This window comes from Hyalella azteca, unplaced genomic scaffold (genome assembly GCF_000764305.2).
Source record: "Hyalella azteca isolate HAZT.00-mixed unplaced genomic scaffold, Hazt_2.0.2 contig17279, whole genome shotgun sequence".
Lineage (NCBI taxonomy): Eukaryota > Metazoa > Arthropoda > Malacostraca > Amphipoda > Hyalellidae > Hyalella > Hyalella azteca.
The window spans coordinates 25,184-39,451 of NW_025947068.1; the positions used below are offsets into that span (position 1 = coordinate 25,184).

The 14,268-nt window shown below is 37.1% G+C and overlaps 3 protein-coding genes and 1 long non-coding RNA gene across 4 annotated transcripts in view; all 4 read right to left on the reverse strand.

The window, feature by feature from the left end:
* LOC108669555 overlaps positions 1-7,470 on the reverse strand; it is a gene marked incomplete at its 3' end in the record, with an annotated part of 28,824 nt that extends 21,354 nt beyond the window's left edge. The window contains 1 exon segment of the mRNA XM_018156926.2: positions 7,248-7,470.
* Positions 7,471-8,797: 1,327 nt separating this feature from the next.
* LOC108669553 (chondroitin sulfate N-acetylgalactosaminyltransferase 1) lies at positions 8,798-11,668 on the reverse strand. The gene is made up of 5 exons (XM_047885199.1): positions 11,416-11,668; positions 11,012-11,159; positions 9,802-9,934; positions 9,395-9,479; positions 8,798-8,999 (listed from the first exon to the last, which is right to left on the reverse strand). Exons 1-5 carry the CDS (start codon positions 11,494-11,496, stop codon positions 8,931-8,933), a joined length of 516 nt encoding a protein of 171 aa, XP_047741155.1. The 5' UTR covers positions 11,497-11,668; the 3' UTR covers positions 8,798-8,930.
* Positions 11,541-12,715, reverse strand: LOC125179408. Its single transcript, XM_047885200.1, has 4 exons — positions 12,705-12,715; positions 12,253-12,442; positions 11,682-11,913; positions 11,541-11,554 (listed from the first exon to the last, which is right to left on the reverse strand). Exons 1-4 carry the CDS (start codon positions 12,713-12,715, stop codon positions 11,541-11,543), a joined length of 447 nt encoding a protein of 148 aa, XP_047741156.1.
* Positions 12,716-12,734: 19 nt separating this feature from the next.
* Positions 12,735-13,779, reverse strand: LOC125179407. The gene is made up of 3 exons (XR_007157257.1): positions 13,718-13,779; positions 13,311-13,434; positions 12,735-12,799 (listed from the first exon to the last, which is right to left on the reverse strand). It is a non-coding gene; the product is annotated as an uncharacterized LOC125179407 (long non-coding RNA).
* Between the last annotated feature and the right edge of the window lie 489 nt (positions 13,780-14,268).

Consider the following 14,268-nt stretch of genomic DNA (forward strand, 5'->3'; position numbering starts at 1 on the left):
GGGCAGGTGAGGGCAGGTGAGGGCAAGTGAGGGCAGGTGAGGGCAGGTGAGGGCAAAGCATGCCGCCAGACTCGCATAATAAGCGAGGGTAAGTCAACATGCAAAGACTGAGTCAGAGGGCATTGCTGGGCAGCTGCCAAGTCTCAGCCGCGGGTATATTGCCTAACTCCTCATTAGCAGATCGTTGCTTCTAGCCATTACTGTGATAAAAATGTACATTATCTCCCAAATACGGTAAATTCACAGTTAAACATAATAATAATAATATGCTGATTTTTTTTACTTTTCTCTTTATCATTAGTAAAGAAAATAAGTAGTCATGATGCAACCTCTGTGATGAAGAGCGTGCTCCTCTAGCATGGGATTTTGATTTTGTAATATTAACAAATTCGTGCCGGGTGGCTTATCATCCACTATCAGTGATTGGAGGAAGCGAATCATTATTTGCAATGGTTTTGGCCGCCCGAGATCCTTCCTCGCAACTTCACGCCCTCTAGAACCTCAAGAGTGGGCGGGCTTCTTATTTTTTTCAGACCATTTTCATTAGCTGGGATGCGATCAATATCTTTAATCTTGATAAAAGATTATCTATGTCTCATTACTTCTTTGGGACATTGTTTTACGCTAAGATTATTCGACATGAGCCTGCATTATTTTGAAAATCTTAACATGAAATCTATTTTATCAAATATAAGAAGAAAGGTGACAACTAATTGTAAAAGTAAAAGAAAGGTCGCAATTAATATAGAGAAAATACACCGTAAGGATATTATTTCATATGACACGTCGTATACCATATCAATATTTGCATGAATGACTACAAATAAGCGTGATTAAGCAGATTCTTGGCTGTAGACAGATGTTGATTCATTGTAATTGAGAACAAATAATCCTAAATAACCAAACAAATATTATATGTACGAAATATCAGCTGGCCAATAGGGTATTTCAGGTTTTAACCATATTCATATAGGCTTGATCATGCAGCTTGCAATATGACAATTGCATTCGTTTTTTTTTCAGCATCGTTGCATACCATTAATTTTCTTCGAGCCAATAATACAATTGATCCTATATATTCATAAGTATTAGAAAACAAGGTGACTCAACGTGATTGATGAATGATTTACGTTCAAGTATAAATCAGGAGCAAATTCATTGGCCCACAGTTAGAAGTGAATGAAATTTTCTCTTAGATTTGTGCGAGACGATGGAGAAAAATATAACTCAGTACTCACTGCAGTGAGTGACAGAGAGCGCATTTTCTCGTCGACGAAAACGTGAAGTTTCGGACGGACAGACAGACGGACGGACAGACAGACAGACGGACGGAGAGACGGACGGACGGACGGACAGACGGACACAATAGTACACAATAGTACATTTTTTCATAAATGAGAAAATGCGCTAGAAATGGGCGCGGCAGAGCAAGTAGCCATGCACAGACTGCAAGTTTGTCAACGTCCGTACGTGACACAAGCCCCAACACGGCAAGATGAAAGCGCACGCGTGAAAAAAAAAAATTAAATAATTAGAAATAAATTACGTTTGGAAGAAAAATGCGTGACGTAGTTGAACAAGACAGCTTTGAGAACGGCGCTTGGTCGACAGAATTGAAAGCACTTATAAAGATCATATGAATACAAATTTTCAACGTTTCGAAATGGAAACGGTAAAAAATGTAACTCAGTACTCACGGCAGTGAGTGACAGAGAGCGCATTTTCTCGTCGACGGAAACGTGAAGTCACGGACGGACAGACAGACGGGCGGACAGACAGATATGGCGAGCACAATAGTGCGTTTTTTCCATAAATGAGAAAATGCGCTAAAAAGACAGTTCAGCGTGGGTGTGCTGGCAGCACCAAATTTTATAGTGTAATTTCCAGCTTACTAATATTCTCAATGACTGATAAATTGTAGAAAGAAATTCTGAAATTCTAAAATGAGCGAGTTAAAAGGTAAAATCAAAAAATCGTAACATGGGCATGAAAGGAAATTAAATATTTAAATTGACGAATTAAAGTGTAGTAAAACAGCTAATCGAATTGACACAATTTAATTAGATTTGCGAGGGAAAATTATATTATTTTGGCAATACGAGAGGAGAGTATTCATTTTTTCTGAAATTCATTTTTTTAGAAATAAAGCCCTACAGTGAAAGGAACTTTTAAGGAAGCAATCGCACGGTAACATCTTCGAGAACAGTAGCTTCCGATACTTTGAATTAAATATAATCCAAAATAATTACTCGGAACAAACAATTAAACGTGAAAGATGAACTAATTTAGAGGAGAATGCAGAGACGGAGAAATCTTAACTTTTTCATGTCGCATGGAAAATTAAGCGAGTTACATGGCATTAAATGTGAACAACGCAAAATAGCAACTGAAATAAATAAAATGTTCAAAACAATCTGTTCAATTTCGATTTAACTTGCAATGAATTAAAAAATGGATTATAGTGCAATTTGGATTTTTTTATTTACCTATAATTGACGCAATCATAGTAATATTAATTTAATTTGCGTGAAATCAATGCAATAGTACACTGTAATTTGAATTTCACTAGTTTTCGATTAAACTGCCTACCGATCGAATTAGCTTCATATATATTAAACTTCAAAAGAAAGGTATAAAACAGGCTGACGATTCACTGCTAAAAACTTAATACAAAATTCTACACATTTTTATGAGGGCTTGGCTACGTACTCATCAGATAACCACATTTTGACAAAACTCATCATTGATTTTTGCTGCGATTGATGCAAGTAATTTTTAGGACATTAAATGCCGTGAAGGTCACGAGCGCTTTTCAGTATAATCTTCCGTCAATTTAAGCGCACCTATTCCCTATTTTTCTGTATTTATACAGAGTTTCATATACATATAATACCTGGAGGCCCAAGGCTACGAGTCTCAAGGCCACGAGCGATGAACCCTCCACGAGCAGAAGCGATCGTCAGGAAGTCGCCCATTTAATTGCCAGCTTCCATGCAAGCGTAACCACTTCTTGAACATTTCCGAGCCAAGCTCAACTTTTGCAGTTTATTTCTTATTATAATTAATTGTCCAGCATAATTTCGTGCATAATTGCCACTTAATTGTCGCAGAAATCTCAATAATGTCGAAGACTTGACCGAGATAGAATCACCAATGAATTAAATAGAATAATTGTAGTAATAAGTCCATGATGCACGATTAGTATCATAGCGCGCTGTATATGATCAAAATATGTGCTCTGTAGACAGCGCTATACTTTAACAAAATATATTTGGCGCAATACGAAGACCAGTTCTTCTTTCATGCGGAGTTGAAACAAACAATCTTATGTTTTAAATATATTTTGCACCACGACCAAATCACTTAACGAATGTGTAACGTCGCGTTCGATTCAAATTGTAGCGTCACATTAGTTGCGGTGATTTTACACGTATAACATTGTTTGTAACGTACATTGATATTTCATACGTTACCGACGGCTAAATATGAAGCGTGATATAAATTGAAGGCAATGTTACATTCAACGAAGCAAGCTACGTCGCATCCACCGAAAGTGACGTCAAAACGTCACATTTATACGTGAGAGAGGAAGAGAATAACGTCACATTTATACGTGAGAGAGGAAGAGAATAACGTCACATTTATACGTGGTAGACGAAGAGAATAACGTCACATTTATACGTGGGAGACGAAGAGAATAACGTCACATTTATATGTGGGTGATGAAGAGAATAACGTCACATTTATACGTGGGAGACGAAGAGAATAACGTCACATTTATACGTGGGAGACGAAAAGAATAACATCACATTTATACGTGGGAGACGAAGAGAATAACATCACATTTAAATGTGGGAGACGCGCGCCGCGGAGGCGTTCGTGGGCGGGTGAACGCTCCAATGAAAATTCGTGCGTGCCGAGAAAAAAATGTTGTATCATAACATTTTCTGGGGCGCCGGTCAGAGTACTCAGAGTTTCAGAGTATAAAATCCACGTAGTTTCTCAGAGTGCACTGATATAGTCACACTACGATATAACATGTAAATACTCATTTTATTAGAGTGAACTATTCTGCTGAATTTCACAATCAGCGTGTGTATCCATGTATAAATTTAAAATTTATCATAACTTATTAACAATTTATTTGAAATAGTTATAGCAAGATTCGAATTTTTTAATTGAGTCCTTACGGTTCTCGTTAATTTTGTCAGTTAGTCAAAATCTTAACTTTAACAGCATGCTGCATTTTTCAAATAAATGTTTTCGATTAACGGCCCTGATTTGCAAGAACATAAGTTACGAAGCTACACCATTACAGCGATTAATGCTTCAGGTTTTCAACCAATACAACTCCTTACATGTCATAAAGCAATTATATTAGTAAAACGTAATAATAATTGCAAATCTAAGCCGAGATAATAGATTTCATTCAGCATTAACGAATAATTATTTTATTAATATTCATGACGACACAGCACTCGGTCCCCGACAGAGGTCCGATTGCTGTGAGCGCGGGCGGAGCGCGTAGGAGTGTCGCCCCCTTCATGCCCCTGTATGGATCTTGCATCGCCGGGATTGATCCATTTACCTTAATTTTTTATCTTTATTCTGTAGCGACACACACGTTGGTAGCCAAAAATAAAACCATGAACATCAAAGGCCCTTAAAACGAATTTCCATGAATCAAGTAAAGGCGAAGTGGCTTGAAAACATTGTTGTAAAATGAAGAATATTTACATGTGTACGAAGGGTGTATATGCATATGAGCAATGTAGGATCTGCCGGCGACTGAAGTACAGACCAAACTGTAAGCTGGATCAGGATTGCATGCTAAAAATTAAATTCTAGAAAACTTCTTTAAGTTTCATTCCAAAGTCTGCTATTTGCAGACTACTTTAAAATGAACGAACGATGATGAAAATAATTAGCTAACAGGCTCATGAAGTTTTTATAATTAAAAAAAATCTGCGGCTAGATGGTAATGCGCACGTATTATTCTATTCAATTTTAAATTAACCAATGAGCTCCATTTTTGTAGGTTACTAAAGTGAGTAATGCCTTGATATATTATTGTTATTAAAGTGTTACCTTATCAGTGCAGTGTACTCTGGTGAGTGCAGTGTACTCTGGTCAGTGCAGTGTACTCTGGCCAGTGCAGTGTACTCTGGCCAGTGCAGTGTACTCTGGTCAGTGCAGTGTACTCTGGCCAGTGCAGTGTACTCTGGTCAGTGCAGTGTACTCTGGTCAGTGCAGTGTACTCTGGCCAGTGCAGTGTACTACAGTGTAGACGATTTTAAATTTTAAAAGAAGCGGGATCCGACTACGTGAATTTTAATTGCTGTGAAGCGCGAGAATTTTTTAGCATTTTTTGTGACAATTTTTACCGCTAACACATTTTCCAAAACATCAAAAACTATTGTCCAAATAATAAGAAAAAATATATTGAAAACCCCGAGATACAAATTCTTCAACATCACAGGTAAGACAAAAATGTTCATATTCCAATAATAAGATGATGCCAAAAAACTTCACTAATTTAAATTAGACACAAAAAGTTAATTCTCCCCAGCGTTGTTGATGCCTGCATCTGCGCACGGTCTTTTCTTTGCTTGTCTTGCCAAGTTAATTAGTTAAGGGACGGCTGCTGCTTCACGACTTACACACACACAGCAGCTGGGCTTGGCTCCGTGGCCAACTTTGCTCCACAATTGCTGCTTCTGACCGACTTTCCCGATCATGAACGGGACCAATCAAATGGGAATGATGGCCCGATGTCGGGTTTGAGGGGACCAATCAAATGGGAATGATGGCCCGGTGTCGGGTAGAGGTAACTATTCAAAAAGGAATGATGGACCGATGTCGGGTTTGAGGGTACCAATCAAATGGGAATGATGGACCGATGTCGGTTTGAGGGGAATAATTATATGGGAATGAGGGCCCGATGTCGGGTAGAGGTAACCATTCAAAAAGGAATGATGGCCCGATGTCGGTTTGAGGTGACCAATTAAATGAAAACAGCGTCTCGATGTTGGGTTCGAGGTGACCAATTAAACGAAAACAACGTGCCGATTCAGGGTTTGAGGTGAAATTTCAAATTTAATCGACTGTTCAATAACAGAAGTTTGTGTTAAATGGTACTGATTATGCAATAGAAGACCTAGAGTGCTTCATGAGTTAATTGCTGCAATTTCGGATCAAAACTCCAACACAGTGTATAATCTTGATTTTTTGTAGCGATGAATAAATTCTTTTGCGTCAATGAATCAATAGTTAACAACATTTCAAAAATTTTCATTCATATTAACTTTTGAAGTTTAAAAAGACATTTTTCCATTAGAAGGAAATCCCAAGTTTAGCTATCGAATTTGAATAAAAGTTCAGGTAGAAACTATATTTAATTCCAGGACTTATAATTTAATGTTAAGTGTTTCAGTGATCTTGCATATCCTCAATCGAAGTGATATAAATATCATTAAATAGTATGAGCGGCGTGGCGAAATTGCGATCAGCAATTTGTATAAGCTTGAAAATGTTTTTTTTTTATATCATCTTTTAAATTAGTCCACTTTAACAAGCCCTTAAGCTTAATTATCACCTAAAACCCCATCTTGCATTTCTATGGATATTCCTTAAGCAGAGAAAATAATTATCGTAATAATACGCAACGGATAATTATCCAAATTATATCAAGCTATCCACACCCTAGCGCGCCTCGTGACAGAGCAGCATGGGATACTTTTGGTCCCCTGATCCTTCTGTTCATGAAATCAAGAAAGAGTTGTGCTGGCGGACGCAATTGCAGGTCATAAATGAATGGAGTTCCTTGTGGGAGTGGCGCTCAAAATTGCAAGGCGTCTCCACGCCTTGCCTTTCGGAAATATTTCAGAAAAATTATCTTTGCAATTATTTTCATGGTGCTCAGGGCCAGGAGCATTACTACTGAAGGCTGAACACTCCCGATACGCAGCATTACTCAAATAAAGACATGGTATCCACTGCACCGATTTTAGAGATTCCAGTAATAAAATTAGAGGTAATTAGTTGAAATTTTTTGCTATAATATTCATAAATGTACAAAAACTATCTACAAGTTATGTGCGCAACGCACCATCGTCAGGCATCACTGCGCATTACGACCAAATTCGACCTAGACGATCCGTGCCCTCGGACACAACGCACCTGTTCGCAGAATATTTTCTAGGATGAACAACCTTGCCCAGATTTAGGTAAGTCAAGTCTTAAAATACCTGCTTGACGGGATGAGCAGAACTTGGGCAGAGCCAGACGGAAGTTCCACTTAAGAACTCGAATGATTGCCAATCTACAAACGAGGAGGGACAGCTTAACTATCTGAAGCACTACTACACCGTTCACGCAAGGAGATGCAGAGCAGCATCTACCACACACATCCACACTGACTGACGGTTGGACTTTCACTGTCGCTGAAGCTGAAGTCACTCACACCCGTACTCCTGTAGTCACCAACCGCAAGATGTTGCTCCGGCATGTCTCGCGTTCAATTTTGGGTATGAAAACTTCGTGGGTAGACTACTCGTTTGATTGTTTGCAACGCGCTTAAATTTTTATCACATTACTGTCTTCCGTTCTGCTTCATTCCCTAAGTCCTTCACACCTTCTTCGTATTTATGATTCAGGGAATGCATTTAATTGATTCAGGGAATGCAATGTTGCCCGTTGACATTGACTTCGTTGAAGTGCGTGGGCTGCACTTGTAACACGTGGGCAGAACACCTGACAAGGAGTGAGATGGTATGCATGGATGGTTCGCTTGGTACGCATAGATGGTAAATGGGGCTTTTTCTACGCCGTAAATTCATTCCACTTGTCCTATTACATTTTTCGCTTACATAATAATTAACAACAATTTTACTAATATTTTTAAAGAAACAACCAATTTAAATGTTTCAAGTCACAGATCCAAAAAATGTATTTGTATTTTTTTTATTCATCTCAACAGAATCGTCGACGAAACTTGAAGAAAAAAATGTTTTCAAGTATAGAAAATTTCCCTGCAATTTTTTTTTATTTTGCTAAATATATAGGTACGTAACTAGTTCGTTCACTATTTTTTCGCAAAGTTAAATCAAAACCAACGAATTTAACAAAGCATGGCATAATTTTAATTATAGAGAAGCGTCATTCCCTCAATCGGCGCAGCATTATTGCAAGAGTACGAGGATATATATATATGATGCAGGGCAATAATTGGGAAATCGTAAATTACATACACAAATCTTCATCAAAGTTTCTAAATTATCCTGGCTATCTAACTTTATTGAGCAAAACACGATCAGTGTAAAAGTTACGTTCATCCTGAAATTTATGATAATTGTTTCTTATTGGTAGTTTTATTATCGTCAGTGTTACGCTTATCATTGAAGATAATCGGAAATTTTATATCGTCATACTAATTACGAGAAGAAGTTCTGTTACGTTCACCATGGAAGTTACTATCAATGTAAAAATCACGTGCATCACACATGTTACGTTCATCATAAAAGTTAAGATTAATGTAAAAATTACGCGCATCACACAAGATAAGTTAATCATTGGAAGTTACGATCAATGTAAAAATCACGTGCATCACACATGTTACGTTCATCATAGAAGATAAAATCNTTAAGATCAATATAAAAATTACGAGCACCACACATGTTACGTTTGTAAAAATTAACATGTAGAAAGTAAAACTATGACAGAAATCATCACAGTAACTTATTATAAGAATTTTCCTTAAGATTTTCTTCAATAATTGAGAAGCTGTTTGTCTAAAAAAAATTGTATCAAAATTAGCTATTCTTGTGGAGTTAGCCCTCTCGGTTTGGTTATAAGAGAAAGTATTGAAGGGGATACTTCTTTATGAAAGAAACAACTATTATTGCGACCTATATTCATAATTCATCTAATGTCTAGAGTTGCTTGTTTTTGAAATACATTGCACCGTAGGTTCGTTGAGAGGCCTCACTGCGGTATTTGGTCTGAAAATAAGATTCTATTACAAATTTGTAGAAATTTTCATGCAATCCACCTAAAAATTATCAAAATTCATATAGAAAACTTATATTCATATAATGACAAGGAGTTTTACATATTTCAGATCTCGTAAACTATGAATAAAAACGTATAAATATTAAAAGCTTCCTTATAAATAATGGCTCAAATCCACTGAAGTTTTAATTCACAAAGAAGTATCATTCACCTGTACGCTATATATGATCGATTTTAGGCTGCGATATGTTGATAGTCATGAGGCGATAGGATATATCGTATCAACAAGTTACTCTCGATAAAGCATCCACTGTCTTACTAACTTTGATATAATGACATAATGATTTACATATTAGTTTTGCATATACTAAAGAAATTCACTCACATCCTCGCATGCCTGTTTGGACTCCTTACTGACGCCCGAGCAGTTCTTGCCGTGGTGCAGGTGCTCCAAGGAGGGCTCCAAAGACCTACAGTGAGATAATTCAAAATTCCAATTTCGAAATTATCAAAGAGATAACTTTCAAAATGTAAAACTCATCCAATTTAAAATGAAAGTTTCCCAAAAAAATAGTGCTAGGTGTTGACCAAAAAAATATTATCGAAGCCAGGACCTTTGGAATCATTATAGGAACATCGATACGTTACTCATAAAAGTTCAAATAGAGAATAAATTATCCCGCTGTGTAAACCTCTGTTAGCAAACGATTACCAAAAGCACGAAAGCCTGTAAGTATTTCCAAATAAAGTATTTAAAAAATTATCAAAGACACATGATATTGAGGACCGCACCGTACAATTTTGTATCGCTTGGTAGCGACAAACTTGTCGAGTAGCTGTATGTCCTCCCCACCCCAGCTGTGTCTCTCGAGGCCGTCGAAGCCTCCCACCTTCAGCAGGTCAGATCGATACGCGCACACGTTACCTATGGAACAAAGTTGGGTGAAAATCTAGTGTTTTTTGTAGGTTTCTCTTTCAAGAGTTGTTAGAACAACGATTTTTTGATAAAAAATGATGAGAACAACGACTTTTGTACAACAAATAGTCAGAAAAACGATTTTTGTTCAATAATGAAACCAACGACTTTTGATCAACAAATGGTTAGCACAAAAAAATTTATTCAACAAATAATTAATCCAACGACTTTTGCTCAACAAATGGCTAGGAGGAGCGGATTCGGTATATGTGAAGTTAAAACAATGATTACAAACAAATAATAATATTAAATTGGAAACAAGTTACTGAGATGAAGTCGCTAAGAAAGTTCACTGATACTAAAACATTGGAATACCTCTGAAAATTAATTAAAAATTAGTTACGGAAGGAAGTATACGAATGACGCTTACTTACCGTAACGTTGAACCGCTGATATTTGACCTCCGCGATGGAATTAATGAAATATAGTGATTAGATCGGTCGCTTGAGAAGATTTAACGTGTTAAATTTTGTTTAAATTCTTGCTAGTCAAGGTTCTGAATCTGATCCTTCGGCTACATATTTGATTAAAGACTTTATATATTGCATGAAAATTTTGAAGCAGATGATAATTTACAACAATTGATAAAATTTTCTTCCCCGGCATAAATTTTCCGTGAATGTTGCTGAAGTATGTTTTATCAGCTTTTATTAATAAATATTAAATTAATTTGTAAATAAAGTACAGTCTGGTAGAATATTACTGTCGTTACATTTTTTACAATTTGTGAATCTCTTCAATTATTGCTGCCTTCTGCCTAAGTTTGTTCGCAAACAATATAAGGACAGAGGAATTTGTGGAACAGCTTTAATCAGCAAAATATTAATCACCTTTAATCAGCAAACACCTTTAATCACCTTTAATCACCTTTAACATCACCTTTAATCACCTTTATCACCTTTAACATCACCTTTAACATCACCCTTTTAATCACCTTTAATCACCTTTAACACCTTTACTACAATACGACTCGACCTCAAACACCTTTAATCACCTTTAATCAGCAAACAGCTTACAAAAGCTCACCGTGTCCGAAAATTCTCCAGTAACCAACTTCTTGGTGAATTTCATATTTGATATTTTTCGGGTCCAGTTTTGAGCCTTGCGATCTTAAGTAGTCTGGAGGCTCCAGCAAACTCTGGTTGTACCGCGAAAACACGATCGGGAAGAACACCTGAAACAATTTCAATCAGAATTTAGTTAGATGCAATCTGCATGTTCTATAAGCGTTGAGAAAAAATCGTGTAAAAAATTTCTGTACACGATGATAATGCTATGATTTCGCCCTTCAGCTTGGTTGTGGGACTGTCAAATATATTGATCATAATATTAATTAATATCATTAATTAATTGATCATATGCATAACAGTACCAATAACTTATTTATCCCTTTTTGTCAGTATGATAATAGTTGATATCTATTCGGTTACCTGTCTCCCTTTAACGGCAGACGATCGACATCGGTCCATGAACGCATCAGAAAAGGACATGTCGACGTCCGTTAAAAACATCAATGCTTCGTCGGCTTCGTTTTTTGCAAGTTTTACGGCCCAGTTCAGTCCTTCGCCTCTTGAAAACGAAGATTCAGAGCCTTTTATCGTAAATTTTTTAATACCGCGGGCTCGCGTGACGTCAACGCTGACGTTCAGAAATGTCGTATCCGTCGGAAGCCCATCGTTTACGATAAAAATTTCGCCTTCCAGCTTTGTTGTGGGACTGTCAAATATAAAGTTTCTTGACAGCTTCTCAACTTTATTTCCTTGGATAGTGATGAGCTCTAAAATTAGATGCGGCGTCTCCAGCTGGGCTTTCTGCAGTATATCACGGAGTTTCAAAATTTCTAGTTCTTCGCCCACGTAAAGAACTGTGGTGAGTGTTATATTTTCATCACGATTAGCCATCAACCTCTGTAGACGTTGCAAAAAACTCTGAAATTGTGATAAATGGCGGTTTAATGAAACAATTATCGCTCATAAATTTCAATACTATGATGTATCGGAAATATTCATCTTTTTCGAAAATCATTAATCTACTAATGTTACAATTAATTGTCTTATTGTCAATGATATTATGTTCTCATACATCGCAAGAGCAAGTAAAATTGTCAACAAATAATTCAGTCATAAATTTATACTTGGTAAATACTAGCTACACGACGCCGATTAAAATATTTCGTAGCGAAGATTCGATCAGTATTGATGCGTCTGTGGTTGGTGTTCCAAGCGATGATCATTGGTATTATATGGAATTTAGACACCGCAACTCACCGCGAATTTATCCAATCTGTTCTCAATTGTAAGGGCGATAACGATGGGTGTTTGGTCTACCACGTCCTGAACGTCGTCTCCTCTTTGCGTCGGTCCCAGTTTTTCTTGCAAGACAACGTCGCGCACGCGACCTTGTTGGTCCTTGCAAGTCACCAGCGACTCGACTCCTACTCCAAGCTGAAGACGATACCTGAAAATATTTATGATATTAATCACGGAGTGTATGGATTATGATTATACAGTTATGTGGTTTGTAATCATAGCCCCACAGGCCTTGCAGAATAGCACCTTAGCAGCCAAGGACTAAAATTGAGACTGCGAATGAATTCAATTTTTTAGCACACACTATTTGTGAAACATTTCAAAATAAAGTGGAAACAAGTTTAAACGAAATCATCATATTGCATGAAGCATTTATAGGTATTCACTGGATCTCAGTGTACACAAGTTACGGGGCTGCCATTTTCCATACTAACCTTATACTGAGGCATGAAAATGTGAGGGAAATATCCTCCGCTTTCAATGCAGATTCAGCTTGGGCTTGAATCTGTAAGTAAAAAATACAGGTGAAGGTTATTTTTGAATAATCCAACAATTTTCGAAATCCAGCCAATTTCATTGTTCAATTGATTATCTTAATGTGAAATTAAACTGAAATTCAAGCAAAGTTGATAAACGAAAAAATACGGGAATAAAAACAAACGAATTGCGATTTCGATTCCTATAGCGTTCATTGCGTACACTGTCACTATTTATCCACTTGAGCTAGAAAAATAATGTTGATTACTCTTTGTCATTTTTCTTTTAAAGTAACGTTTTACAGCCCCAATCCCCATTACCAATGTGACCAAGTATAATAAAATTATAGACGTACGTTACATAATCAATCGTCAGTTATGGAAAGATCGGGTTCAAAAGGCCAGATCCCTTGTGGAATCAAGTCATGAAAAGTGCAAGAAACGGCAATAGGTCGTGGGCCTATTCCTTCAGTGCTGACACTTTTATTCTATTCTATATTATAAATATTTCAAGGGGACCTGTAGGTCTTGCCGACTTACGGTGCGGAACCATTTGACTTCATCATTAGTGGGCCTGCGCACGGTATCTCCCCTTGGATGAGGGGTTGTTGTGTACAGCAATTTCTTCTTTATGTCGTAAAGGATGAAATACGTCGCCTCCATCCTTCATTACACAATAAAAAAATCTGCTTTACTGCAATTTGATGGTTCTTGTAAAATACTACAAATTATTGAGAGCATCTTTAGGTAGGCATATGCACGTACGTTGAATGCATCAATCTCATTGGGAATCTGCGACTCCAAAAATCGATTTCAAATTGTGTTATAGTTATTAATTTTACACAATAGAGTCCTAAAAACATTCATGAAGTAAGGATATTATGGTTGGATGATAGAATTTTTCAGCCAGTAAGTGGAATGGGAATTGTATTCTTAATTCATCTTACATTGATTGTTGTGGTACAGAAAAATTTTTTGCTACTGGAAAAGCAACGGTTGGGTTTCGCTGTTCCTCATTTTCTTTAGGATATTCATAGACTTTTTCCATTGCTTTGGGATTTTCCTCAGCTTTCTCCTGCACCTCCCCACTCGCCAAATAGAAGCTGGGAGCGGAGGTGTCAATATTCCTTACGAGCGGGGATTTCAAGCCGACATGTCTCAACTCAGCAGCGTAAAACCCTGCCCAATGTTATAGAGTTGAATTATTTGTTAGATTTAGTGGCAGGATAGCCCAGTGGTTACAGTTCAGAGTATCAAAATTTGAGTGATGATTTGCGTGTTCGAGACCACAATAATTAAGCTGTACATATTCTGCGATGTTAAGAATCGACGACAAGTCGAACGGCCTCACTCTACAGCAACAATTTTCGAAGGTGCACATGTTGGCACAAGGTGGCATAACAATATGGCATAACACATGTTAAAATTCCATATGGCAGGCTCATGGTTTTTGGAAAATTCTGCCCAGCTAGGCCATGTAGAAATCACACGATTTCTA

Excerpts from the sequence above, each read along its gene's own strand:
- LOC108669553 (XM_047885199.1), bottom strand. The coding sequence starts at position 11,496 with ATGTTTTTAACGGACGTCGACATGTCCTTTTCTGATGCGTTCATGGAC. Across the intron at positions 9,480-9,801 it reads AAGCGATACAAAATTGTACG|GTCTTTGGAGCCCTCCTTGG; the intron begins GTGCGGTCCTCA and ends ATCTCACTGTAG. Across the intron at positions 9,000-9,394 it reads CCAAACAGGCATGCGAGGAT|ACCAAATACCGCAGTGAGGC; the intron begins GTGAGTGAATTT and ends TCTTATTTTCAG.
- LOC125179408 (XM_047885200.1), bottom strand. Across the intron at positions 11,914-12,252 it reads ACAGATTGGATAAATTCGCG|AGTTTTTTGCAACGTCTACA; the intron begins GTGAGTTGCGGT and ends TCACAATTTCAG.